Genomic DNA, 25,651 nt, shown 5'->3' with positions numbered 1-25,651 from the left:
CGGGTGACATGGCTGGCCAGGGTCCTTTGGTACCAGCCCTGAGTTGGGATGGGGACACAGGAGAGTCTGAGCTTGCACAGTCACTGAAGTCTTGATGCGTGACAAGGGGGCTTCTACAAGAGCAGGGCCGAGAGGCCTGTGCGCAGTTGAAGGTTTGAGTCTTTATTCATAGCCCCACTCCGGGCCTCAGTTTCCCTTTGCATAAAGCTTAAAAAGGAACTATGGAAGCGGCCAAGGACAATGGGCATGTGGGGAGACCCAGGAGTCCAAAACACATGCTTTCTTGAACTTCAGGTTCCTTATCTACAACATGGAGGTAATATTTAATAAAAATAACTATCATTGTTACTGTTATTATTTTTTCACCTCTGCAAGGACATTTGGAGCTGGACTGTTCCCTGGGTGGAGCCATCCTGGGCACTGGGGGGTGTTGAGCAGCATCTTCACCCCCCACCCACCTGATGACAGGACAACCAAAAATATCTCCAGACACCCCGAGGACATCGAGGGTCAACAGAGCTGGGAGCCCTGCTCACACCACAGGGTTGGGAGCCTGTGTTGAGTTAGCACACCTGGGAGCAAATCCTACCAAGGAGCCCAGCTCCAAGTATTTGCTGTGTGACCTTGGGCGTGTCTCGTCTGCTGCTGAGCCTGTTCTCTCAGATGTACGATTTGGATTTATCAATAGCCCCTCCCTCCCGAAGAGGTGCAATTAAATGACCCAATGTCAATAAACTTTATCAGCCAAAGTAAGCAGCCATTCCACAGGCACTCCTCTTACCACAGCTGGGGTATTCTGGAAGATTCCCACCCACAACAGCGGCCCCTGCACTGTCCTTGCTGGCTGCCTCCCCTTCAGGCCCCAGGTTCAGGGCACCCCACAGGCAGGCGTTGGGAACACTTCCTGTGTGGTGGCCTGCAGTGCCCACAGCACCAGGTGGGCCAACCAGAGAACACGGCTGAGGCCGCCCCACTTCCTGTCCCAGGAGGCGCCTCTCATGCTCCTTTACCTCCACCCCCAAAATAACACATCCCACCCCACTACTCCCCCACCCAAAGCTACCAGCACCAGCTGCAGCCTGCAACTCATGGAACACAGAACAGGCAGGGGCCAGCAGCTGCCACCACAAAGCCTGCCCCGTTGAGAGTGTCCTCCCCCCAATCCTCTGCCCCCCACCTCCGGCATTCCAATCTCAAGGGGGTGACCTGGCCTCCCTGTGGTCTGAGCAGCAGACAGGGCTGGCCAAAGGAGGGGGCTCCTTTGCCACCCTCGGTGACAAGGGACCCTCTCTGGCTAGAACTCCCAGATCTGAGGTACCTCCAATCTTCACCTCAATAGACAGTTTGGTGGGGAGGGCTGGTTGCCAGGACAACAGCCCCCCATGACTGCTGGGGGAACAAAGGAGCGGCCAGGAGAGCCAAGAACTGCATGTTCTTTCCCTGCCAACGTGACTGGCACATCCCAGCAGCTGGCACTTGGAGAGCTATGACCTGAGCGAAGGAGCCTGGCCACCCTAGACAAGGCCATTCAGTGTGGGGGCATTGGTAGGGGTGGCTGTGGCCTGGAGGGATCTAGTTCCTGCTAAGCTGCCCCTAGGCCTCTGTCCTTCCAGTACCTTCTGACAAGGAAGTCTACCTGCTCGGCCTGCAGAAATTCACATAAAGGCCACAGGGCCTCAGATGTCTGGCTCTCAGCTGGATGGGCCACAAAGGCCACTGAAGGTCGATGGGTATGGGGAGGGGGGAACAAAGGCCCCGTGGAGGCCTTCCTGAAACCTGGACCCTTGGCCTGGCATTCTGGGGCTGACTGAGGGTACCCACTGGGAACTACCTGACCTGGAAGAGGACACATTGCCCAAGGGACAATGTGTCTTAGCTGGTCTGCCCTCCCCCTTCCCCAACTCTGCCACCACGGAGCAGGAGGCATTGAACAGCTGGCACCATGAGGGTGGGGCGAGTGAGAGGGGCTGGAGGGGATTCTGGAACGCAGGACAGGCCAGGGCCTGACTGTTAAAAGACCCCAGCTTCCCTGGCTAGCTGGCCAGAGAAGACAAAACCTTGCCTTCTGGCCATCGGCCCACAGCTGGTCAGACCGTCCTCCCACTGGTTGGTTCTGGAGCACAGTGCAGGGGGAGACATGGACAGGAGTGTCATGGCCGGGCTAGGGCTGCCAGGAAAAAATACAGGACACGCAGGTAAAGAAGTCATTTCTTAGCATAAGTAAGGCCTTTGCAATTGCTGCAAGTATTTACTGTGGGTATGGAATTCAAATTTAACTGAGTATCCTGTATTTTTATTTGATAAGCCTGCCATCCTAGGCCAGGGGCTCTGGGGCAAGAAAAAGTGAGCCCACCAACATCCCCCCAGACTTGCTCCTTGCTGGTTCTAGCCTCAGGGATGGCACCCTGTCCTTCCTGCCTACATCCCAAGGCCTCCAGCCGCAGGCCCACATCAATCTCACGTCCTGAACCTCAGCCAGACTGCTCTCCCTCCATGGTGTCTTTCCCATCTGCACCACCCCTTGCACACTCTGCCACAAGGCCTGAGCTCCCGCCTGCCCACCCTCAACACACACTACTGCTCTTCCTTGCTCAGCTGCACTTTCCCAAAAGCTCGCTGCTCTCTCAGGACCCCAGGCATGGGCCATGGCCCCAGCCTGAATCAGGTCCTGTCCCTCCTCTGCCTACTGCTTTAGTGTTCCCCTCTCTGCCACAGACCTCCAGCACTCCCACCTTTTTCTGGGTTAAAAGCCCAAGTTCTCCCTGCCTCCCCAAGGCCCTGCAGAACCAGCACCATCCCCTCCCTGCCATCACCTCCTCCCACTCTTCCCTTCACTCTCTCTGCTCCAGTCACACAGGCCTCCTCACTATTCTTCCAACAGCCAGGCATGGTCCTGCCCCAGGACCTTTGCACCAGCTGTTACTGCTACCTGGTGCACACCTCGAACAGAGGGCCACACAGTTAGTTCCCTTCTTATAGCTCTCAGCTCAAATGTCACCTCCCCATTGAGGTCTCCCTTGCCCACCTTATTTAAAATCACAATCACCTTGACTCCCCATCCTCCTTTCCTACTATAGTTTTCTCCACAGCACAGATGCCACTTTCCAACAGGCTGTATAATGACCACATAATGTGTGCTTTGTAGTTTGTATCTGGTCCACCTCCCTCATAAGCACAGAGACTTTCTCTGCCTGGTTCACTGCCATATATACCCAGAAGGGCACGCTTAATAAATACCTCCTGAGTGAATCGGCATCACGGTGGCTGTAACATCCTCCCACACCCCCCTTCCACCTATCTAAGTACTACGTTTTAAGACTCACCTGAAAAAGTGGGCTTGTTTTCCTTTCCCAGGTCTTCTTTATCCACAGGGCAGCTCAAGAGATCTTTTGAATGCTCCGGCCTGCCCTTGCTGACCCTGCTCCAAAATCTTCTGTGGCTCCCTAGTGCCCTCAAGACTCTGTCAGTCTGGCCCTTGCCAACCTATCTCCCAACTCCACCTCTTTTCTCTGACACATCTATCCCCACCAGCCCCACCCCCCAGCCTCACTCTGCACCTTCACACTCCCTGTACCCTCTGACTGAAAACAGCTCTCCACGGCTTTCACCTGCCTGACTCCCATTCATCTCTCAGGCCTCAGTTTAGACATCACCTCTTCCTGGAAGCCTTCCAGGACTCCCCATCCCCAAACCAACTGGGTATAGCCCCTCCTCTGGCCCTACCCCAATCACAGCCCTGATCACCCTGTATATTAACTACCTGGTAGCCACAGCCAACTCATCCATTGGACACAAGAGATCCAGGTCCTGCGACACCTTTAGGGATCTACATAATGGTTTTATTTTAATTTCTGTGAAAATCAGGAGAAAAAAATTAATAAAATAATACCAATGCAGTTGTAAAAGATCATTTGTAAAAATTTTTTTCATGGAGGGAGGGACTTGCAATGGCAAAAGTGCCTCGGGCCCACAGAGGTCTTCATGTGGTCCTGAGGGTCCCTTGTGTGTGTCCCCACTGGGTGTGAGAGCTGGCAGGCAAAGGTGGCAACTGGGTCCCCAGGGCTGCCCAGCAAGGGCCCGAGACATAGCAGGTGCTTCAAAATTGTTGAAAGGATGAAAACCCAGTGATTGCTGGGTCCTCAAGGCCAGGCCTGGCATGGCTCACACATTATAGGAGATGCTTGATAAACAGATAGATGGGCAGAGGGAAGGATCAGAGGGCAGGCCGAGAGGACACCTGGACCGGGCAGAGACCAAGCTGGGACCAGCAGCGCCACCTTGTGGCAGTGCTGGCCTGCTTCTCCCTCCACTACCCTCAGAGGAAAAGAACTGCAGAGTTTTCAGAGTCCTCCCACTGAAAGGGGGTGGAGTGGACAAAGGTGGGGGGAGGCAAAAGTGGCAGCTGGCAGAAATCTCAGAAACAAAGACGATGAAGACAGACAAGTCCCAGTGCAAAGCTCTTGGCTGCCCGTTTCTGGCTGTGCGCTCTGGTACGGTATCAATTCTCTGATCCTTAACTTCCTCATCCAGAAAGTTGGAAGTGCCAACTTCCTCTAAGTTGGAAGGCCTCTAAGTAATGGGATGAAAGAGATCAGAAAACAGCAACTATTTCTCACCTCCCACTCTGGGGCTCCTGGACAGGCGCTGCCTTTCGGGAGCCTCCCCCGAGGATGGGAGGTGACACATTTCCATTAAGACATGGCTGGGGTGGAGAAAGGGAAAGGGTTTGGAGGTAGAGTTGTCAGATGTAGCAAAACCAGAATCAAAAAAAAGGATGTCCAGCTCCATTTGAATTTCATATCAACAATGAATAATTTTTGATCACATGTGATGTATCACACTCCCAAAACGTATTCATTATTGACCCGGAATTTGAGGTGAACTGACTTGCTGTATTTTATCTGGAAATCTTAGCATGCGGGTGCCTGGGGAGGTAGACAGGAAGGCTTCCAGGGGCAGAGGGCAGCGGCACAGCTACCCTTCCTTCCCCTCCCCCACGCACATGAGTACATGCTCAGTGGCAAATGCCTCTGACTGCGCTCACAGGGNACACTCCCAAAACGTATTCATTATTGACCCGGAATTTGAGGTGAACTGGACTTGCTGTATTTTATCTGGAAATCTTAGCATGCGGGTGCCTGGGGAGGTAGACAGGAAGGCTTCCAGGGGCAGAGGGCAGCGGCACAGCTACCCTTCCTTCCCCTCCCCCACGCACATGAGTACATGCTCAGTGGCAAATGCCTCTGACTGCGCTCACAGGGGACTGGAGGGTGGGGGTTGATCCCCACACCAGGGCAGGAGATGACCATGACCGTTCTCCTTTCGTTCAGAAGATGTGGGGCAGCCCTGGCTGGTGTGGCTCAGTGGATTGAGTGCCGGCCTACGAACCAAACAACTGCAGTTTGGTTCCCAGTCAGGGCACATGCCTGGGTTGCAGGCCAGTTCCCAGCAGGGGATGCACAAGAGGCAACCATACATTGATATTTCTCTCCTTCTCTCCTTCCCTCCCCCTCTAAAGATAAATAAAATCTTTGGAGAAAAAAAAAAGATGTGGGGCAAAACTACTAGGACATTATTTCCAAATCAGAATTGGGTTACATCCCCTTAACCAAGAATATTTTGGCAACATCCTGGCACTGAATGCCACTCAGAAGCCGGACTCCCAGTGACTTTAGAGCTGTGTGACTTTGGATAAAGTCACTTCACCTCTCTGAGCTCTATACATCTCCAACCCCTTCTCTTCCAGCTCTCCCCTTCCTGCTCCAGCTATCTGTGCATCTCCAACACACCAGGCATGGTCCAGCCTCAGAGCTCCTGCATATGCTGCTCCCTTCATCAGAAACACTCTTCCCAGATCCTCACATGACTCCCTCCTCTCTTGACTTCTGGGTTCAAAGTGTACTGAGAAAGCCCTCCCTGACCATCCTATTAAAAGTCGGGCTCCCATTTTACTGATCCCAATCCTCTGCTTTTCCCAGTAGCACTCAACACCATCTGACCCATTGTGCGTTTTACTCACTCACTCATCATCCGTCTCTCTTGCTGCGTGGTGAGCGCCACAAGGCCAGGATCTGTTTTTCTCACAGCTGTGTCCCCAGCACTTGGCACAGCAGCTCAAGAAAAGCTGCTGAGTGAACGGGCAGGGAAAACATGGCCTGCAAACAAATGTGAAATTTGCATCTGTTCTAGTTTATTGCTGAAATCATTTTTGGACCCCAGACTGGCAAATCTAACTAGCTGCAAAAGGTTACTTAAATATGAATCTTCAGTGTATCGGTGTGCGACAGCCATATTGCACTGGTGGCCACCATGTTGGATGGGACAGAATTCTAGAACATTCCTTATACCTCAGAAAGCTCTAGTGTACCGTGTGAGTGTAGAACCTCTCAATAGTCACAACCACCCCATTTTTTCTATGTTCTTTCCGGAGGTTCCAGAAGTCTCACCTCAATCCATGTACGAGCAATTTAGTAGAGGCAGCAGACTGGTGGTCGCTGAGTTTTATCTGGTCCAGTAGTCTTCTAAAAGGCAGGATGGCGAATTTCCGTGGATCTATGAACCCCTTGGGTGGGCCCCCACAGGACAATGCCCTGTGCTGTCCAGGCAGGGCACGCCGCCACCCTATTACCTCCTGCTGACCACTGGGAACATCTGAGTTTGAGACTCTGGTTAACAGACCAACATGGTGGATGTTAGTTGTTTTTTGGGCAGGACGGGAGGAATTCAAATGGGCGTGTCTTCAGGAAGAGACTGCCACGGAAGTCAAAGATCCAGGAGTTGGTCCCGGAATTGCCCTAAGTGGGTGGCCTCTGAGCCTCAGTTTCCTCACCTGTAATATGAGGATCAAGAAACGCACAGTGCTGGAGAGTTAAGTGGCACTATTGTACAGGTCAGGGAGGGCAGAAGCACTAGATATATCTGTTCGCCGCTGGAGTTAACGCTGTTCATAAAGCGCGGTCGGGTTTGGCTCCTTCACTCCTGGAACGCCCATGCAGACGTCGTCCCAGACACACCCAGTTCTTACAGCCTCGGTTTGGCTACCGGAGAAAGCGGGGCAGGGGAACCCCAGAATCGCGCTTACCTCCCAAAGCCAAGTTCATAGGGTCTCTAGGGAGGGCTGAGGTGTGTTTAGTTGAATCCGGTGTCCTATAGCGGGATCCCCAACCCCTGGGCAACTCTCAGACGGTGTGCCCGACTCCCAAAACCGGCCCTTCCCGAACTTCCCAAGTGACTTCCACGTCCTGGCAGAGAGGGGCGTGGTCTGGTGACCCCCAACCGGATTGGTCGTTCGAACCGTCACTCGTCACTCGCGGGTGCCGTCCTGGTATAAAGGCCCGCCCTAGACCTACCCCGGACGGTTTTGAAGCTGTAACCTCAAAGTCGTGGTGGCTGAGCCCTGGACGTCCCGCTGACTGCGGTGAGAGGCGGGGTGACCGATTGAGGTGGGGGACGGGACCCACTGAGTCTTGGGACGCCCCAGGGGTGGAAGCGGCGGAGAGGGCCTTCCTGGGCGCTCTTCTGGTCTCTGTGGCCTGGGGGAGGGTCTCCAGCCCTGGCTGATCACCCCTCCCCTACCCCCAATCCAACTTCTGGAACAGGCTCAGACTTTCAAACTCTCTCTTCTTAATTCCTGGGACTTTGGCGGGGGAGTTGCGAAAGAGTCCCCTAGAAATGGCAGAATCGAGCGGTGGGGCGAAATCCCCCATCCCAAACAACAGGCTTGCCAAATTTAGTGTGTTTACTTTGCTTGCAAACGCCATTTGGGGGCAAGCTGAAGCCCGTCCTGCTCTGGAATTCCGCCCTCCCTAGGACTTCAGAGTCTCCCCCCACACTCACCATGGAGCTCCTTCTGCCTAGCAGATCCCCCTTCCCCGTAAATGGTTCTGCTGCCTGTGGCCCTCCCTTACCCCAGCTCCTGACCCCCAGAGATCAGAGGTGAATCGAACCCCGCCCCCTTCCCTGGGTGGGTGTGGCCAGCGGATTGCCCAAGGCCAAGGGATGCGGGTAGGGTTGAGGGAGGGAAGGCCACCCCTTATCTGAGTCCTTGGGACCTGTGTAAGCACTAAGATAAGGGGTCAGGCTCTGGAGACCGGAAGTTGGATCTTAGGGTATCCTGGCAGTCACAGGGCGGGCTGCTCAATTCCACCCAGTTCCAGCCAGCTCTTGCTCTGGCGGCTGCAGGCAGGTTGTGGACCCCAAAAACTTTAATGGGGTGCAGACATCTGCATGGTCACCCTTGGTTAAAGTGGTTCAAGAGAGGACCTCTAAGCTGCCCAGGTGAGCTCAGGCTTAGAAGAAGGTGAGGGGGATGTAGGCAATGGCCAACAGGGACAGGTATGTCTTTTCACCCCACTTCCCAGTTGGCTGAGGAGCTTGGGTAACAAGTTGATACCTCAGGAACACACAGGAATCTTGTTTCTGTGGCATCCACATGTACATGTACGTGGTGTCACATGGGTCTATTCATTGAGCAACTACTATGTGCCAGGCTAAGCCTCACATGTTCAGCCTATTCTCCAATCTACAGGGAATTCCGCCCTACTCTGAGCTAGACATGGTTATCTAAGCTAATAGGTATAGATGTAGCAAGCTCCACTTCAAGGAGGGGTGATGCCTTTTCAAGCTCTCACTGCTAGTGAGATGCAAAGTGGGATTAGAACCTGGTTGAGACTCCAGAACTGGTGCTCTGAAAACGTCGGCTTCCACTTCGGGGATGGTGAAACACATCTGGACTCCTTTCCTCTAGAAGGAAACTCTCAGGTCGTGAGGAATAGTGGGTCGTGGGTTCTCAACAAGCTCACTCCAGGATTACCTGTGGGACCAGCCTTTAAGGCAGGCTAACTACCGTTAGCCCTATTTTTCAGGTAAGAGGGCTGAGGCTAGGGGAGAAGAAGCTCCTTAACCAATGTAGAGCACAGTGTGGACAGAACTGAGACTCCTGGAATCTAACGTGAGGATCTGCTACCCATCTCTTCTCACCTGGCCAGGAAAATGAGGCATACCTATGGCTCCTATCTCACCTGCAAATGTGTGCAGTAGACTCACGGCAGGGGGGGAGGGCTTTCCTCGCCCTTCTCACCCCCGAGTCTCACTTGATTGGTTTGCAATGGGGCCAGGCATGGTCTTTCTAACACTTTCTTTTCTTTCTTCTTTTTTTTTAGCTTAATTATTTTTGAACAGGTAATATTATCTACCTGCCTCAAAAGTCAGAAGCTTGCCCTAGTTACCTGATCTTCCTCTTTAAAAGGTGGCCACTTTTAACAGTTTCCTGTGTCTCTTTAAAGATTCTGTACACCCTGGCAGGGTAGCTCCGTCAGTTAGAGTGTCATCTTAATATGCCAAAGTTGTAAGTTCAGTCCACAGTCAGGGCACATGTAAGAATCAAACAATGAATGCATGAACAAGTGGCACAACAAATCCACGTTTCTCTCTACAACTCAATTTTAAAAAACATTTAAAGATTCTTTTACACCCCATTCACACTTTTGCCCCATCCACACCTTTGTCTCTTTACAGTATCTTGGTCCATGTCAATTACATGTAAATTCTCCTTTTGCCAGGCACTAGGCTAACCTAATATTTTCTTTGGTCTCCTGCTGGGCAGACAGGTTGTTACCAGTGTCTTCTTGTGGCTAACACAGGCACACCCCCCTTTGCCCACTTGGCAGTACAAGTGTGAGACTGTCCCCACAGTGAGGTTTCTGGGTCAAAGGGAAGATGCATCTTGAAACTTGATAGTTATTGGCAAGTTGCCATCCACAGAGGTTTTGCTCCATGGGTGTGTCTGGAGTTATAGTACAGCTGAGCTCTCCTGAGGCTGTAAGTTGACCTTGCCTTTCAAGGTATAGCCCTGGGTCAGGTGGATCAGCAGTAACGGGGAGCTTGTTAGAAATGCATACTCTCAACCCTGCTGACTAAGCACCTGCTCTTGAATGGGCCCACAGGTGCATATTAAGGACTGAGAGGCAGAGCTCTTAGAATTGGGGGAAGGGCTGTACCTGACTAGTCCATGTGTCCACAGCACGTGCTTCTGAGAAATGTCTACCAACGATACAGAAGCCCCTGCCAATACCCAGGTGACAGCTGAAGAACCGGTACAGCAGGTGAGGAAGGTCTTGCATCTATGGGGTAAGGCTTCCTGCATCATGGTACCATGGAACGGAGCCAGGGAGCTGCTGGCAGCACATGGGGGTGAAGAAATGTCCTTCTGACTGGGCTGGGGAAAGCCAGCCAACATACCTCTAACAGGTGTCCCACTAACAAGTTGGGGCAGGAGAACTGGGAATCTCAGAGGCTCTTGGGAGAACAGGGGTACGGTCCAAACTGCCCGACACTTCACCCAGACAAACGTTTTCTGCCTCTGGAGGTTCTCTTAGGACCCTCCTTCCAAGAAGTCAGTCACTATTCCCCACTCCCCAGTTTAAATAAATTCCCTTTTTAATAGATTATTATGGTATCATCTACATATCATAAAATTCACCCTTACACAGAGTGCAATTGAGTCTTTTTTTAGTGAACTATCAAGTTACACAGTTATCACCACCATAGTGTTAGAACATTTTTTGTCTCACCCAAAGGAAGCCCCATACCCAGTAGCGGTCACCATTCCTTCCCACTTCCTCCTTGGCAACCACTCAGCTAGTTTCTGTCTCTGTGAGATTCTTCTTTCACTGAGTGTGATGTTCTAGAGGTTCACCTGTGTAGTGTGTCTCATTTGTCTCATTCCTTTTTAAAAATCGTGGTAGAATAGCCCTAGCTGGTGTGGCCCAGTGGATTGAGTGCCGGGCTGCAAATCAAAGGGTTGCAGGTTCTGATTCCCAGTCAGAGCACAGGCCTGGGTTGCTAGTCAGGCCCCCAGTAGGGGGTGTGCGAGAGGCAACCACACATTGATGTTTCTCTNTCTCATGCGGATAAACTGGGAGGAACATCCAGGGATCAAGACAGACCTCACAACCCAGAGTCCCAGCTCGGGGAAAGACCCCCCCCCTCCCCCTCCCTCCCCCTCCCCCTCTCTAAAAATAAATAAAATCTTTTAAAAATTTTTGGCAAAATACACATAACATAAAATATGCTATTTTAACCATTTTAAAGAATATGCAGGACTTCAGCCAAGATGGAAGCGTAGATAGACACACTGTGCCTCCTCGCACAGTCACAAGAAGGACAACAACAATTTAAGAACAAAGAACAACCAGAACTGACAGAAAAGGAAACTGTGGAAGTCCAACAACCAAGGAGTTAAAGAAGAAACATCCATCCAGACCGGTAGGAGGGGTGGAGATGGGCAGCTGCACGGAGAGGCTCCGGGGGAGCAAGGCCGTGTCTGGTGGAGCGGGCAGTCCCACAGTCTCGTGCGGATAAACTGGGAGGAACATCCAGGGATCAAGACAGACCTCACAACCCAGAGTCCCAGCTCGGGGAAATAAAGCCTCAAACCACTGATTGAAAACACCTGTAGGGGTTGAGGCGGCAGAGGGAGAGACTCCCAGCCTCACAGGAGAGTTCACTGGAGAGACCCACAAGGTCCTAGAATGTACACAAGCCCATCCACCCAGGAATCAGCACCAGAAGGGCCTAATTTGCTTGTGGGTAGTGGAGGAAGTGACTGAAATCAGGCAGAGAGCAGAGCAAGCGCCATTGTTCCCTTTCAGACCCCTTCCCCACACACTGCGTCACAACCCAGCAACTGAGTTGACTTGCCCTGGTGAACACCTAAGGCCCAGCCCCTCACTACAGAACAGGCATGCTGATAAAAAAAAAATGGCCCAAATGAAAGAACAGATCAGAGCTCCAGAAAAAATACAACTAAGCCACAAAGTGATAGCCACCCTATCAGATGCAGTTCAAAACACTGATGATCAGGATGCTCACAGACTTGGTTGAATTTGGTCACAAATTAGATGAAAAAATGAAAGTAATGCTAAGTGAAATAAAGGAAAATGCACAGGAAACCAATAGTGAAGGAAGGAAACTGGGACTCAAATCAACGGTGTGGACCAGAAGGAAGAAAGAAACATCCAACCAGAAGAGAATGAAGAAACAAGAATTTTTAAAAATGAGGAGAAGCTTAGGAACCTCCAGGACATCTTTAAACATTCCAACATCCGAATTATAGGGGTACGAGAAGGGGAAGAAGAACAGCCACAGTGGAAAACTTATTTGAACAAATAATAAAGGAGAACTTCCCCAGTCTGGCAAAGGAAATAGACTTCTGGGAAATCCAGAAAGCTCAGAGAGTCCCAAAGAAGGTGGACCCAAGAAGGAGCACACCAAGGCACATCATAATTACATTAGCCAAGATGAAAATGAAGGAGAGAATCCTAGAAGCAGCAAGAGATAAGGGGACAGTCACCTACAAAGGAGTTCCCATTAGGCTGTCAGCTGATTTCTCAAAAGAGACCTTACAGGCAAGAAGGGTCTGGAAAGAAGTATTCCAAGTCATGAAAGGCAAGGACTTACATCCAAGATTGCTCCATCCAGCAAAGCTTTCATTTAGAATGGAAGGACAGATAAAGTGCTTCTCAGATAAGGTCAAGTTAAAGGAGTTTATCATCACCAAGCCCTTATATGAAATATTAAAGGGGTTTATCTAAGAAAAAAATAAAAAACATGTATAGTAAAATGACAGCAAACTCACAATTATTAACCACACCTAAAACAAAAACAAATTAAGCAAACAGCTAGAACAGGAACAGAACCACAAAAATAGAGATCACCTGGCCCTGGCTGGTGTAGCTCAGTGGATTGAGCACGGGCCTGCGAACCACATGATCGCAGTTTGATTCCCAGTCAGGGCACATGCCTGGGTTGCAGGCCAGTTCCCAGCAGGGGACTCACAAGGGGCAACCATACATTGATATTTCTCTCCTTCTCCCCTTTCCTTCCCCTCTAAAAGATAAATAAATAAAATCTTTTTTTTTAAAGTAGGTAAAACAGCTGTTGTTTAAAAAAGAAATGGAGATCACCTGGAGGGTTAGCAACAGAATAGGAGGGGGAGAGAGGGGAAAGAGGTACAAAGAGTAAGTAGCATAAATGGTGGGCAGAAAATAGGGAGAGTTTATGAGTAGTATAGGAAATGCAGAAGCCAAAGAATTTCTATGTATGACCCATGGACATGAACTAAAGGTGGGGAACGTGGGTAGGAGGGGGTGTGCAGGGTGGAGGGGAATGAAGAGGGGGAAATGGGACAACTGTAATGGCATAATCGATAAAATATATGTTTTAAAAAGAATAGACACTGCAGTGGCATTAAGCACATTCACAATGTGCAACCATCCCCACTATGTAATTCCAGAACTTTATCACCACCCAAACGGAAACCCCAGCCCCATTAATAGCCACTCCCATTTCCTCCACCCCCCAGCCCCCGACAACCACTGCTCTGCTTTCTGTCTACGGGTTTACCTATTCTGGTGTGGCTATATATCAAGAAAACTTTATAAAACTAAGCAGCAATGGAATATTATTTAGGCATAAAAGGAATAAAATACCAGCACGCACTGCCCCATGGATGAACTTTGAACACATGCTTGGTGAAATAAGCCAGACACAGGAGGACAAGTTCTGTGGGATCCCACTCATATCAGGTTCCCAGGGGAGTCAGATCCCCAGAGACAGGAAGTGGCCAGTGGGGGCCCAGGGCTGGGGGAGGGGGAGTGAGTGTTTCTTGGGGTCGGAGTGTCAGTTTGGGGAGATGAGGAAGTCCTGGAGACAGATGGAGGTGGTGGTTGTACAACAGTGTGAACGTACTTACCGCTACTAAACGGTATGCTTACAAATAGTTAAAGTGGTCCATTCTATGTTATCTCTGTTTCACTATAATTTATTTAATTATGTATGTATGTATTTTAATCCTCGCCCAAGGATGTGTTTTGTTGATTTTGGAGAGAGAGAAATATCCCTGTGAGTGAGAAACATTGATGGGTTGCCTCCGATATGTGCTCTGACTGAGGATCAAAGCTGCAATTTCTTGGGGTGTGATTGATGCTCCAACCAACTGACCCACCCGGCCAGGGCTTTATTTTACTACCATTAAAAAAAATCTTACACATTTGCATACATTACTACATGAATGAACACTGAAAACATTACTCAGTGAAAAAGACACAAAAGGCCACAGAAACCATGATCTCATTGATAGAAAATGTCCAGAATAGGCAAACTCAGAGCCAGAGAGCAGACTGGTAGTGCCGGGGGCTGGCGGGAGGCGGGGACAGGCAGGCACCAGCTCCCTTCTGGGGTGATGGGGAAGGTCTGCAGTCAGTGGTGATGGTCGCACGGCCACGTGGATGTACCAGAAACACTGAATTGTGCTCTTTAAAAATGCTAGGATCTGTGTGATGTGTGAACTTGATCTCAATAAAGCTATTGGAAAAAACACAAGAATAAAAACATCAGGTGGTGGATCATGGTCAGCAGACCCCAGCTTTAGACCCTAAACTCTGTGAGAGTAGGGTTCTCGTCCTGTTCCTCCCTGGCACACAGTGGGTGTCAAAGTCACGTCCAGACAAATGAGCTGCAGAGCTGAGACAAAGGAAGCACATGGTGGAACCCTGGAGTTCCTGGATTGTGCAATCCCGTGGGCCCAAAGCAAGGGTGAGCTGAGCCACTTCCCTGGCCAGCACTGGAGTTTCTGGCCCAGCCCTCCTGCCTCCCCTCCCCCGGCCCAGCCTGCCTCAGCTGCTTCTCCCTCCAGCCCAGCGTGGTGGGCCGAGTGGCCAACATGCCCCTCATCAGCTCCACCTGTGGCATGGTGTCGGCGGCCTACAGCTCCACCAAGGAGAGCTACCCCCATATCAAGACTGTCTGTGATGCAGCGGAGAAAGGCGTGAAGACCCTCACAGCAGCGGCCATCAGTGGGGCCCAGCCCATCCTGTCCAAGCTGGAGCCCCAGAGTGAGCGAAGTCCCAAAGAACATGGAATGCCCCTGGCTGTTCACGGGGGGGGGGGGGCACGGGGGGCGCTGCCCCACCCTTGGCCCTGTTACCCCCAAACCAGTGGCTGACCTTCCTGGGACCTTGGGCCATGCTCACGTGCGGTAACCCACATATTTTTGTCTTCTTCCACCTCCTGTAGTCACATCAGCCAGTGGCTACGCCCACAGGGGGCTCGATAAGCTGGAGGAGAACCTGCCCATCCTACAGCAACAGCCAGAGAAGGTAATGGACCTCCGCCAAGGGAGCCCTGAGGTAGCAGGGGCCTACCCGGGTGCTGGGTCGGTGGCCTCCCTTTAACTAGAAGAGACAGGTGCAACAGCTTACTCCCTGTCTGCTCCTCTAAATGTGCCCCTACACCCCAACCCTACTCCCCCCTGGGCAGCTGGACAGATATTCTCAAACCCAGCCAGGTGTGCTCACAACCCCCTCCTGTCTCCCACCTTGCCCAGAGAAAAGCCAAAGCCCTCCCCACACTCACATGGCCCCACCCTCACCACCCACCTCTCTTGCTGCACTGCAGTCACGTCGGCCTTCCTACTCCCTGGTCAGTGACATAGTGACCAGACACAGCTGTGGAGACAGTTCCTGCCCACATGGCACTCATTCTGGGCCGTTAGGGGAAGCGAAGACAATGAGCACACCCGGCTCAGTCCCACCCCAGGGCCTTTGCACACACAGTTTCTTCTTTGTGGACCAGGTTTTCAGGTCTGTGTTCTAATCACACCTCTTTGAAGGCCTTCCCTTCCCTCTTTTTTTAAAAAATATTTTATTTATTTATCTTTAGAGGGGAAGGGAAGGAGAGAGGAAGAGAAACATCAATGTATGGTTGCTTCTTATGCATCCCCTGCTGGGAACTGGCCTGCAACCCAGGCATGTGCCCTGACTGGGAATCGAACCTTGATCGTCTGGTTCGCAGGCCCGTGCTCAATCCACTGAGCTACACCAGCCAGGGCCCCTTCCCTCTTAAAGACTCTAGCTCGGCACGGCCCAGTAGAACTTCCTCTGAGGTCCATGTTCTTGGTCTTCACCGTCCAGTAGGGGGACCATCAGCTACATAAGGCTGCTGACTCTTTCGAATGTGTCTAGTGTGACTGAGGAACTCAACTGCTAATTTTAATTATTGTAAATTTGAATAGCTACTTTGTAATCTTCACCATTCATTTTAGAACATTTTATCCATCCCCCCCCCGCCCCGCCCCTGCCCCACCAAAATAACACCTTGGCTGTTATTTTCCTTCCCATGAAACATCCCAACCCCTGGCAACCACTAATTTATTTACTTCTTGTCCCTTTGGATTTACCTGCTTTGGACATTTCACATAAATGTGGCCTTTTGGGTCTGGCTGCTCTCACTGAGCACCATCATTCCAGGGTCCGACCACCTTACAGTGAGTGTCAGTGCTTGACGCCTGTTCACAGATGGACCACGTTTTGCTGTTCATTCATCTGTTGACGGACATTTTAGGTTGCCCGCACTTTTTGGCTGCTATGAATCACACTGCTATGAACATCGGTGCACAAGTTACATTCGTTTTTTTATAACATCAAATTTACCATCTTAACTACTTCTGAGTGCATAGCTCAACAGCATTAACCACACTGACACTGTTGTGCAGCCGTCCCCACCATCTGTCTCCAGAACTTTCCCAAACTGTCACTGTGTCCCCACTGAGGGGACATCACTCCCCAGCTCCCTGCCCCAGCCCCGACCATCTACTTCCTGTCTCTGTGGCTCTGTTTCACTGAGCGTAGTGTCTCCACACTTCATCCATGTGGTAGCATGTCATTGTGTTCTTCCTTTTTAAGGTGGAATAATGTCCCGTTGTCTGGGCAGACCACGTCATGTTCATCCATCTGTCCGTCAGTGGATTGCTTTGGGTTGCTTCTGCTCTTTGGTTGTTGTGCATAACACTGCCATGAACATGGGTAGACCTATATCTCTGAGACCCTGCTTTCAATCACATTTTATTTAGTTTTAATTATTTTACATTTAAATAGCCACATGTAACTAGTGGCTACCGTATTGGGCAGTGTGGCCCTGGGAGGACTGAGGCACAGACGGGAGTGATCAGCCTGAGGCAACACTGCTAAGAAGTATCAAGCCGGGGATTCGAACCAGACTGGCTGGCTCCTGAGAAGTGGTCTTAACTGCGATAGCAGAGTCGCTGTTGGCCCTTGGGCCGCCCTGGAGGTTGGGGTGCAGGGGTGGGGCTGCCCACGTGTGGAGGGCGTGCAGTGATGCTGATGCTGGCCTGACTCGCAGGTCCTGGCGGATACCAAGGAACTCGTGTCGTCCAGGGTGTCAGGGGCCCGGGAAGCCGTGTCCAACACAGTGTCCAGTGCCAAGGACACAGTGGCCACCCGAATGACAGAGGCAGTAGATGTGACCCGGGGAGCTGTGCAGAGCGGAGTGGACATGACCAAGTCCGTGGTGACCAGCAGCGTCCACTCAGTCATGGGGTCCCGTGTGGGCCAGATGGTGCTGAGCGGAGTGGACACAGTGTTGGGCAAGTCAGAGGAGTGGGTGGACAACCACCTGCCTATGACAGACTCCGAGCTAGGTAAGTGTGGCCCAGGGGCGTGGGACCCTCTCACCCTCTCAGCCACCTGGAGTCTATCCATCTGAGTGAACCTTTAAATGAACAGACATGCTGGGGATGGGGTGGGGGGTGAGGGGAACAACAGAGGAGTCTGGGCAATTTTCAGGGACTGAAGCACCCTCTGGGCACCTGCCCTGGACACAGGGGCACAGTCAGTGAGCAAGACAGGAGCCCCCGCTTTATGGAGTTGATGGCAGAAACGAGGGCCAGTGCTTGAGAGAAAAGAACGGCATGCCAGGACGGGGTGTGGGAGGGTTTCGGAACACAGCATGGAGGAGGAAGTTTGCGTTCTCAGAGGCCCCACGGGCAAGTGGTGTTTGAGCACAGAGCTGGAGGAAGAAGGGAGTTACCCCTCTGGACGTCTAAAAGAAGAATGATCCTGGGAGAGGAAACAGCGAATTTGAAGGCCCGGAGGCAGGACCTTGCCTGGTGTGTTGGAGGAACAGCTAGGAGGCCCCTGCGGCTGGAACAGAAGAGAATGAGGAGCAGAGAGAGAGAGTGAAGGCAGTGGGGAGAGGACAGGGGCAAGTGATACAGGGCAGTGTGGGGCAAGGGGAGGTCCAAGGGTCCTACCCTGAGGAAGGTGGGCCTGAGCAGAGGAGGGTCTGGATCTGACTTAGGGACTTACAGGCGCCCCCTGGTGGCTGCTTCAGGGAGGACAGACTGGAAGGCAAGGGAGAGAGCTGAGGGACCAGGGCAAAAAAGATGCCCCTGGTCCAGGCCAGTGAAAACGGAGACAGAACCAGATTGGGGCACAAATGAAGACAAACAGACAAACTGGGGGTGCATCCATTGGAGACCAAGCAGCCAGTCCTACTCACGGTCTGTACTTGAAGGCAGTGCTCCTTTGTACACATGCCCAGTGTGCTGGCGCAGCGGCCTTCAAGGCCCATGACTGCAAGGGCCCGTGGGGGCTGTGCCTAAGTAGGCACCATGCTCTATCCAGAGTGCAGCTTGGCCCTGGCCCACTGGCCAGGGCTGGTTTGTTTGAATGAGGAGCCAAACATTGGGGAGAACAGAAAAAAGCTGAAGACAGGCTAGATAGGGTTTTCCAGCTACAGCTACAGTTGTTGCATTCACCATTTGGGCAAAACCGGAGGCAGGATGGATGTGTCCTATGGGCTGTAGTTGGCAGACCCTCATGTTAGTCTAAGACCTCTCAATTATGGGAAGTTTGGTTCTCAACATACCCATTCTGCAGATGGGGAAAACAAAAGTAGGGAAATCCTTCACTCCGAGGCTTCAAGCTTGCAAGCATCAGACCCACATAAACTTGAGTAGTCTGCATGAGACCCAGGGGCCATACCCTGGTGTGCCCCAGGGGAGCCTGAGCTGCGTGCTCTGTCTGCGTCCCAGCCTTCACGATGCTTCTCTTGCCTCCCTTCTGCAGCCCACCTTGCCACATCCGTGGAGGGCTTTGACATGGCCTCAGTGCAGCAGCAGCGGCAGGAGCAGAGCTACTTCGTGCGTCTGGGCTCCCTGTCGGAGCGGCTGCGCCAGCGGGCCTACCAACACTCACTGGGAAAGCTGCAGCACACCAGGCAGAGGGCCCAGGAGGCCCTGCTGCAGCTGGCGCAGGCACTCAGCCTGGTGAGGGCCTGCCCAGGTGTGGGGGCGTGGCACAGAAGCATTCACTCTCATGAGCCCTCCCCAAACCTAGTGGCTTATCGCTCACCATTCTGCACACCGCCTGGGCTGCTGGTTCATGCGGCTGTGGTCCTAGATGAGTTTGCAGGGGCCACCATAACAAAGTCACATAGTCTTGGTGACTTAAACAACAGACGTTTATTGTCTTAGTTCTGGAGGCTGGAAGTCCAAGATCAAGGCACTGGCAGGGTTGGGATTTCCTGAGGTCTGTCTTTTTGGCCACAGCTGTCTTCTTCCTGTGTCCTCACATGGTCATCCCTCTGTGCGTGTCTGTCCTGATCTTATAGACTGACACCAGTCTCACTGGATTAAGGCGCACTCTTATGACCTCATTCTATCTCCATCACCTCTTTAACCCAATCTACAAATTGGGTTAATGTCAGTTTGGGTTAATGCCCAAATTACGTTCTGTGACTGGGGGTGAGGACTTCAACATGTGCATTTGGGGTGGACACAGTTCAGCCCCATGGGTGGGCTGGAGGCTGGGCCTCTCACCGTGGGCTCCTCCTTCAGCAAACCAGCCCTTCCTTCCCCTGCAGGCAGCTGAGGGACCCGGGTGCAGCGAGAACACCTAAAACCCATTTTCTTTTTGTTTTGTTTTAAGTGGTTTTCATAGAGGTACAATTTATACACAACAAAAATCACCCCTTTTAAAACGTACCATTGGAGGAGTTTTATAAATGTAAATGGACTTATCACTACTACCCCATAAAGTCCCCCTGCCTCTTCACAGTCAAATCCCCCCACCCAGTTGTTTTATTTCTCTGTTCCCTAAAGAGCTAAATTGCTGCTGTTACCTCTGCTAAGTATATCTCTTCTTTTTAAAAATATTTTCAGTTGTGGCGACCCACATGAGAAAATTTACCATCATCACCATTTGTAAGCACAGCTCAGTGGCATTAAGTGATTCACTTTGCTGTGCAGCCATTCCCGTTGTCCAGCTCCAGAACTTTCTCATCTTCCCAAATCGGAAGTCTGTCCCCATTAGACACACCCCATGGCCTACCCCAGCCCTTGGCTGCCACCATCTTTGTGTCTCCGTGACTCTAACTCCTCTAAGGACCTCATGGAAGTGGAGTCACAGTATTTGTTCTCTGTCTGGCTTGTTTCACCGAGTGTGATGTCCTCAAGGTTCATCCTCATTGTAGTAGATGTCAGCATTTCCTTCCTTTTCCAGGCTGAGTAATGTTCCATCGAGAGCACTTTTCAAGCTTGTGCTTCCTGTGTTCTGGTGGTCACAGCCGCTCAGGTGGCCAGGTCCAGTTGCAAGGGAGGAGAAAACATGAAAATGGGAGGGGCTGCAGAAAATGTATGGCCGCTTTGTAGCTATGGAAACCACGTGACAACAACACCCCTCCCACCTTCCCTCCCCTGATCTCAGATGAGAGGACTCCCAGGGCTGCTGCCTCTGGAATCCTCCCTCTCCCAGGATAGCAGGGCCCTGCTGGCCTTGGTCAGGCACCGGAGGCAGCCTCCTTCACCGCGTTCTCTCCTGCTCCAGATGGAAACTGTCAAGCAGGGAGTTGATCAGAAGCTGGTGGAGGGTCAGGAGAAACTGTCCCAGATGTGGCTCACCTGGAACCAGAAGAAGCAGCTCCAGGGCATGGAGGGGGACCTGCCAAAGCAAGAGGTACCCACTGTGGGGTGGGGGGCTGGGGGCCCTGACTGCCCTTTCCATACCTCTGCCCAGAGGACCTGCCTGGAATGCTCCCAGCCTCTCCTCCCTGCGCCTGCTTTTAGGACTCCCCAGCCAAGTTTTCTGTTCTTGGGTATGGGGGTTGCTTCTGGACCTGGGGCACTTGACATTGATGTGTCTCCACCTGCTAAGCTATGTCTTGAAACTCTTGTAACCTTCCCTCCCCCATCACAGTGTCCCATCAAGTCCTCCCATGTGTACCCACTACTAGCTTCCTGTGATTCCTCCAGTCTGTCCCAAGCATTGGCCCCTTGTTCCTGCTCTGACTTTGGCCGCCTATACCTTCCCTCATCTCAGCTTTCATTGGACCAACGCCTTACACGATTCTCGTACCTCGTTCTGAATGGTACCCACTCCCCAGTCTTAGGTCTGCACTGATACTAGAGCTTCTCAGCTTGACCTCTCTGGGCCTTGGTTTCACCGTTGGTGAGCGGAATATGAATATAGGGCCTTCTGCAGCGCTGTTAAGATGAAACTAGCTAAACTTGTATATAAATGTTCATAGCAGCCTTATTTGCAATGGGCAAAGAGTGGGGAAAGCCCAGATGTCCGCCAGTGGGTAGATGGATGAACAAAATGTGGCCCATCCCTGTGATGGAGGACCACTCAGATGGAAGCGAAGTGAGGCACTGATGCTCGCTGTGACGTGGGTGAACTGTGAGTGTATTACACTCAGCCAAAGAAACCAGACAAAAAGGACCACATATTGTATGACTTCATTTATGTGGAATGTCTAGAACAGGCAACTCCACAGAGACAAAAAGTGAATTCGTGGTTGCCAAGGGCTGGGGGAGGGAATTCCTTTTGGAGGTGGTGGAATGTTCTGGAATTAGAGGTGGTGCATAACCTCACAAATATACTAAAATCCACTGAATCATACACTTAGAAGGGTGAATTTTCTGACATGTAAGTCATATATATATATATATGATTAAAAGATGCCTTGGCTGATGTGGCTCAGTGGGTTTAGTGCCAACCTGTGAACCAAAATGCTGCTGGTTCGATTCCCAGTCACAGCATGTGCCTGGGTTGCGGGCCAGGTCTCCAGCAGGAGGCATATGAGAAGCAACCACACATTAACATTTCTCTCCATCTCTTTCTCCTTCCCTTCTCCCTGTCTAAAAATGAATAAAATCTTTTTAAAAAGATTAAATGAGTTCATAAGTAAAGCACATGCTGCTACAAAAGTGATGTTTATAAAGATCCCGTGAATATCTCTATAAACATGCATCTGCTCAACACTGAGACCCAAACTGCAGAGAACCATCTCCCCTCCCCCCACCGCTGAACGCAACAGCAAAAAACACAGAATTTGGCTCTCCTCAGCCCCTCGCCTGCTGGGCCAGGTCCAGAGCCCTCAGCCGGCGGCGCCAAGGCAGCCCCGCGTCAGTCCTGACCTCCTTCCTGCCTGCAGGAATTTTCAAGGACTAGATCTAAACTGCTTATGACTTCTGCCGGAAAGTTATTCCAGATATTCTCTCTCTTTTTTTAATTAAAAAAAAAGACAATTTCGAGATATAAAAATATCTTGTACTTTTTCTAAGCTTTCATTTTTAAGATATAATTCACATCCTGTACAGTTCACCCAGTTAAAGTGTGACTCAGTGGACTTTGGTATACAGATGCTCCTTGACTTACAATGGGATATGTCCCAATAAACTCTTCATAAGTCAAAAATATCCTAAGTCAAAATTCACTCAATAGACCTACCAAAAGTGACAGCTTGGCCCAGCCCACTGTGAACGTGCCCTGGGGTAAGGCAAAATCCCCTTCTGCTGCCGGCCAGCACCCTGGGAGAGTATCAGATCCTGTATTGGTAGCCCAGTACAAGATCCAAATTCCAAATTCAAAGTATGCATGTCATTCTTGCACCATCATAAAGTTGAAAAATGGTAAGTTACAGGGTGCGGGACTTTTACCACAATCCAGTTAGGACCTTCTACTTACCCCAAAAGAAAAACCCTGTGCCCATGAGCAGTCACTCCCCAGCCCTCCCCGCAACCTCTAACACCCCTAACCCACTTCCTGTCTCTGAGGATTCGCCTGTTCTGGGCACTTCAGATACATGGAAGCACACACAGTATGGGCTTTTGTATCTGGCTTCTCTCACTGAACATCATGGTTTTAAGGTCCACCCACACTGTAGCAAGTGTCAGAGCTTCACCCTTTTCATGGCTGAGTAATATTCCAGTGAGGGACCACTTGTATGATCCATTCACCAGCTGATGGACATCGAGGTTGTCTCCACTTTTGACCGCTGTGAATAGTACCTCTAGGTATACTTGGGTATGGGTTTCTGTGTAGACGTGCTGGATTACATGATGACTGTATATCTTAGGTTCAGAACTCTGAGAGTGGGTATTCCGAAGCACAGTGCTAGGTGGCCTCTCCTATGCAATGATGTTCCTGAAGGTCGGCGGTAGAACCCCTATTTTCTTTTTCCCCATCTTTGGATCCAGTTTCCCCCAAAGCAGTGGTCCTGACCACCCCCCACCCACTCTCCCTTCTCAGCAGGTCGAGTCCCAGACACTCACCATGTTCCGGGACATTGCCCAGCAGCTGCAGGCCACCTGCACCTTGCTGGGGTCCAGCATCCAGGGGCTGCCCACCCACGTGAAGGACCAGGTGCAGCAGGCTCGGCGCCAGGTGGAGGACCTCCAGGCCACCTTTTCTGGCATTCACTCCTTCCAGGACCTGTCCAGCAGCGTCCTGACACAGAGCCGGGAGCGAGTTGCCAAAGCCCGGGAGGCCCTTGACCACATGGTCGAGTATGTGGCCCAGAATACACCCATCACCTGGGTAGTGGGGCCCTTCGCCCCCGGAGTTGCTGAGAAAGCCCAAGAAGAAAAGAAGTAGGATAGACAGTAAGGGGGCTCAGCATCTCAGTTCCTCCCCTAGGGGGCCAGCAAGGAGCCCCGGACCCCCTTCCCCCACCCCTCAGCCTGTCAGCTGCTGCCCTGGGAAGCTGGGTTCCCCTCACAGATCAGTCCCACCCCGCAGCCCGGAGGACGCGTGTTCTGACCGTATCAGTCATTAGTGTGAGGTATCTGAAAATTTTTTTTCTAGAAGGTTTTAAAACAATTGTTTTAGAAGTTCCCAGGTTTGTTAGTTTTTTTTCTTTCTTAAAAACCAGGGATCTAGTTCTCCCATCCCACTTCCTTTTCTACATCCAGGCCCCAGACATTAGTCTTAAGGGACTAGACTTGGACCCCTGTCCTGTGAAGTCAGCCGCCTGCCCCAGAGTGGGGGCAGGGCTCCCCAGGCGCCTTCTGGAACAGACGGGCTGAGACCTGCCTGGCAACTCATAGGTGCCTGGAGCTTCAGTGTTGCCTTAATAAATTTTACCTGCAGCTAAGTACAAGCACGTGCGTGTGTATGTGTGTGTGTTTTCCCAGCAGCTGAGCAGTTCCAGGGGTCTCTGTGTGGCATGGGTGGGACAGGGATGGACCTGCTACTGAACCTGAAGTTCTGCACCCATGTTGGTTGTCAGCAGTGTGCTTGCCATACTTGCTTGGCCTTGAGTCATCAAATTTGGTCCTGGGCATTACAGAAGAGCAGGCTGCGAGGGCCTTTCCTCCCCACCCTGGTGTGCCGGAGCCTTGCCCCCGGGCCATGTCATGTCATAGGTACGTCGCAGAGCGAGCAGCCTGCTGTGCCTTTTGTAGGGAGCTTCTTAGGTGTGTGGGGAACCATGTGGCAGGCCGACCCCTCCCAAACATCCACATCTGACCCCTAGGACCTTTCTGCTTGACTCAGGAGACTCTGCAGATGGGATTCAGTTAAGAATCTGGGGGTGAGAGGTAATCCTGGATTACCCAGATGGGCCCTAGATGTCATCACGCGGGTCCTTTAGGGCAGAGGGAGGGTCAGAGGTGGAGATGTGAGGGCAGAAGCGGAGATGGGAAGATGCTCTGCTGTTCGCCTTGAAGATGGATGAGACCACAAGCCAAGGATGCAGGCACCTGCATAAGCTGGAAAAGGCAGGAAACAGACTTTCCCCTGAAGCTTCCAGGAAGAACCAGCCCTGCCAGCACCTTGAGTTTTGCCCCATAAGACTCATTTCAGACTTCTGACCTCTGGAACTGTAAGAGGATGCATTGTGGCTTTTTTCAGCCTCTAGTTTGTGGTCATTGTTGGCAGCAGCTGCAGGGAGCTCACGCCAGGTGCAAGGACTTCCAGTTGCCACTGAATAGAGCTCAGCTTGTCCACTGGTGTCGCTGGCTGTGTTCCCGCTGCTCTGCTGCCCTTTACTTACAACACTGAAGCCAAGTCCTTCCCTGCCCGTTTCGGCCCAAGGCTGTTCCCCTCACTTCTCACACATACCCCTTCAATCTCCTCAGCCTTGCAAGTTAGGTCTCCCCTCTTTAGAGGTGACAGAACAGAAGCACATGGCTCGGGAGTAGGGTCACCGGCTCTCAGCCGCGACCTCAGTGCCACTAACCTGTACTCGTTCTATTTGCTGCACGTTCCCGAGGGCCAGGGTTCTGTGCTCCTCGGTGCTGGCTGGGCATCCCTGGCCCCAGTCCAGTGATGGGACACTGGTCTGCTGGCCAGCTCCCTGGTCCTTGATGGGGGCCCCTAGGTGGGGGCCTTTGCTTCCCTATCCCTCAGTGTCATCACCTGACACCCAGCTTCACTGTAGCTCTGCTGCAAAGGTTGCGTGGGGCTGTGCATTTAAAGAGCCTGATACTGGTGTTACCTTGGAGTTCGCCCCCCTCGTTACAGTGCACATTTGAAACTGGATCATTTTGGGGGGGGGGGCTGTCGTGGGC

The 25,651-nt window shown here is 51.7% G+C and overlaps 1 protein-coding gene across 3 annotated transcripts; it reads left to right on the top strand.

Annotated features, from left to right (window-relative positions):
• Positions 1-7,320: 7,320 nt before the first annotated feature.
• Positions 7,321-24,234, top strand: PLIN3 (perilipin 3). 3 transcript variants are annotated; one of them, XM_037042622.1, is made up of 8 exons: positions 7,321-7,417; positions 10,022-10,103; positions 14,696-14,894; positions 15,076-15,158; positions 17,200-17,497; positions 18,927-19,126; positions 20,685-20,813; positions 23,394-24,234. In XM_037042622.1, the coding sequence occupies exons 2-8, from the start codon at positions 10,038-10,040 to the stop codon at positions 23,733-23,735; spliced, it is 1,317 nt and encodes a 438-aa protein (XP_036898517.1). In that variant the 5' UTR covers positions 7,321-7,417; positions 10,022-10,037; the 3' UTR covers positions 23,736-24,234. The 3 variants fall into 3 exon arrangements, with proteins under 3 accessions (XP_036898517.1, XP_036898515.1, XP_036898516.1); XM_037042620.1 differs by having other exon boundaries at positions 23,391-24,234; XM_037042621.1 differs by lacking the exon at positions 7,321-7,417 and adding an exon at positions 9,206-9,247 and having other exon boundaries at positions 23,391-24,234.
• The last annotated feature ends 1,417 nt before the right edge of the window (positions 24,235-25,651 follow it).

This window comes from Sturnira hondurensis, unplaced genomic scaffold, assembly GCF_014824575.4.
Source record: "Sturnira hondurensis isolate 20B ecotype Veracruz unplaced genomic scaffold, ASM1482457v3 Scaffold0003693, whole genome shotgun sequence".
Taxonomy (NCBI): Eukaryota; Metazoa; Chordata; class Mammalia; order Chiroptera; family Phyllostomidae; genus Sturnira; species Sturnira hondurensis.
The sequence above is the reverse complement of the archived record's forward strand: the minus strand, read 5'-3'. Positions and strand labels throughout refer to the sequence as shown.

Excerpts from the sequence above, each read along its gene's own strand:
- PLIN3 (XM_037042620.1), top strand. The coding sequence starts at position 10,038 with ATGTCTACCAACGATACAGAAGCCCCTGCCAATACCCAGGTGACAGCT. Across the intron at positions 14,895-15,075 it reads GTCCAAGCTGGAGCCCCAGA|TCACATCAGCCAGTGGCTAC; the intron begins GTGAGCGAAGTC and ends CACCTCCTGTAG. Across the intron at positions 15,159-17,199 it reads TACAGCAACAGCCAGAGAAG|GTCCTGGCGGATACCAAGGA; the intron begins GTAATGGACCTC and ends CCTGACTCGCAG.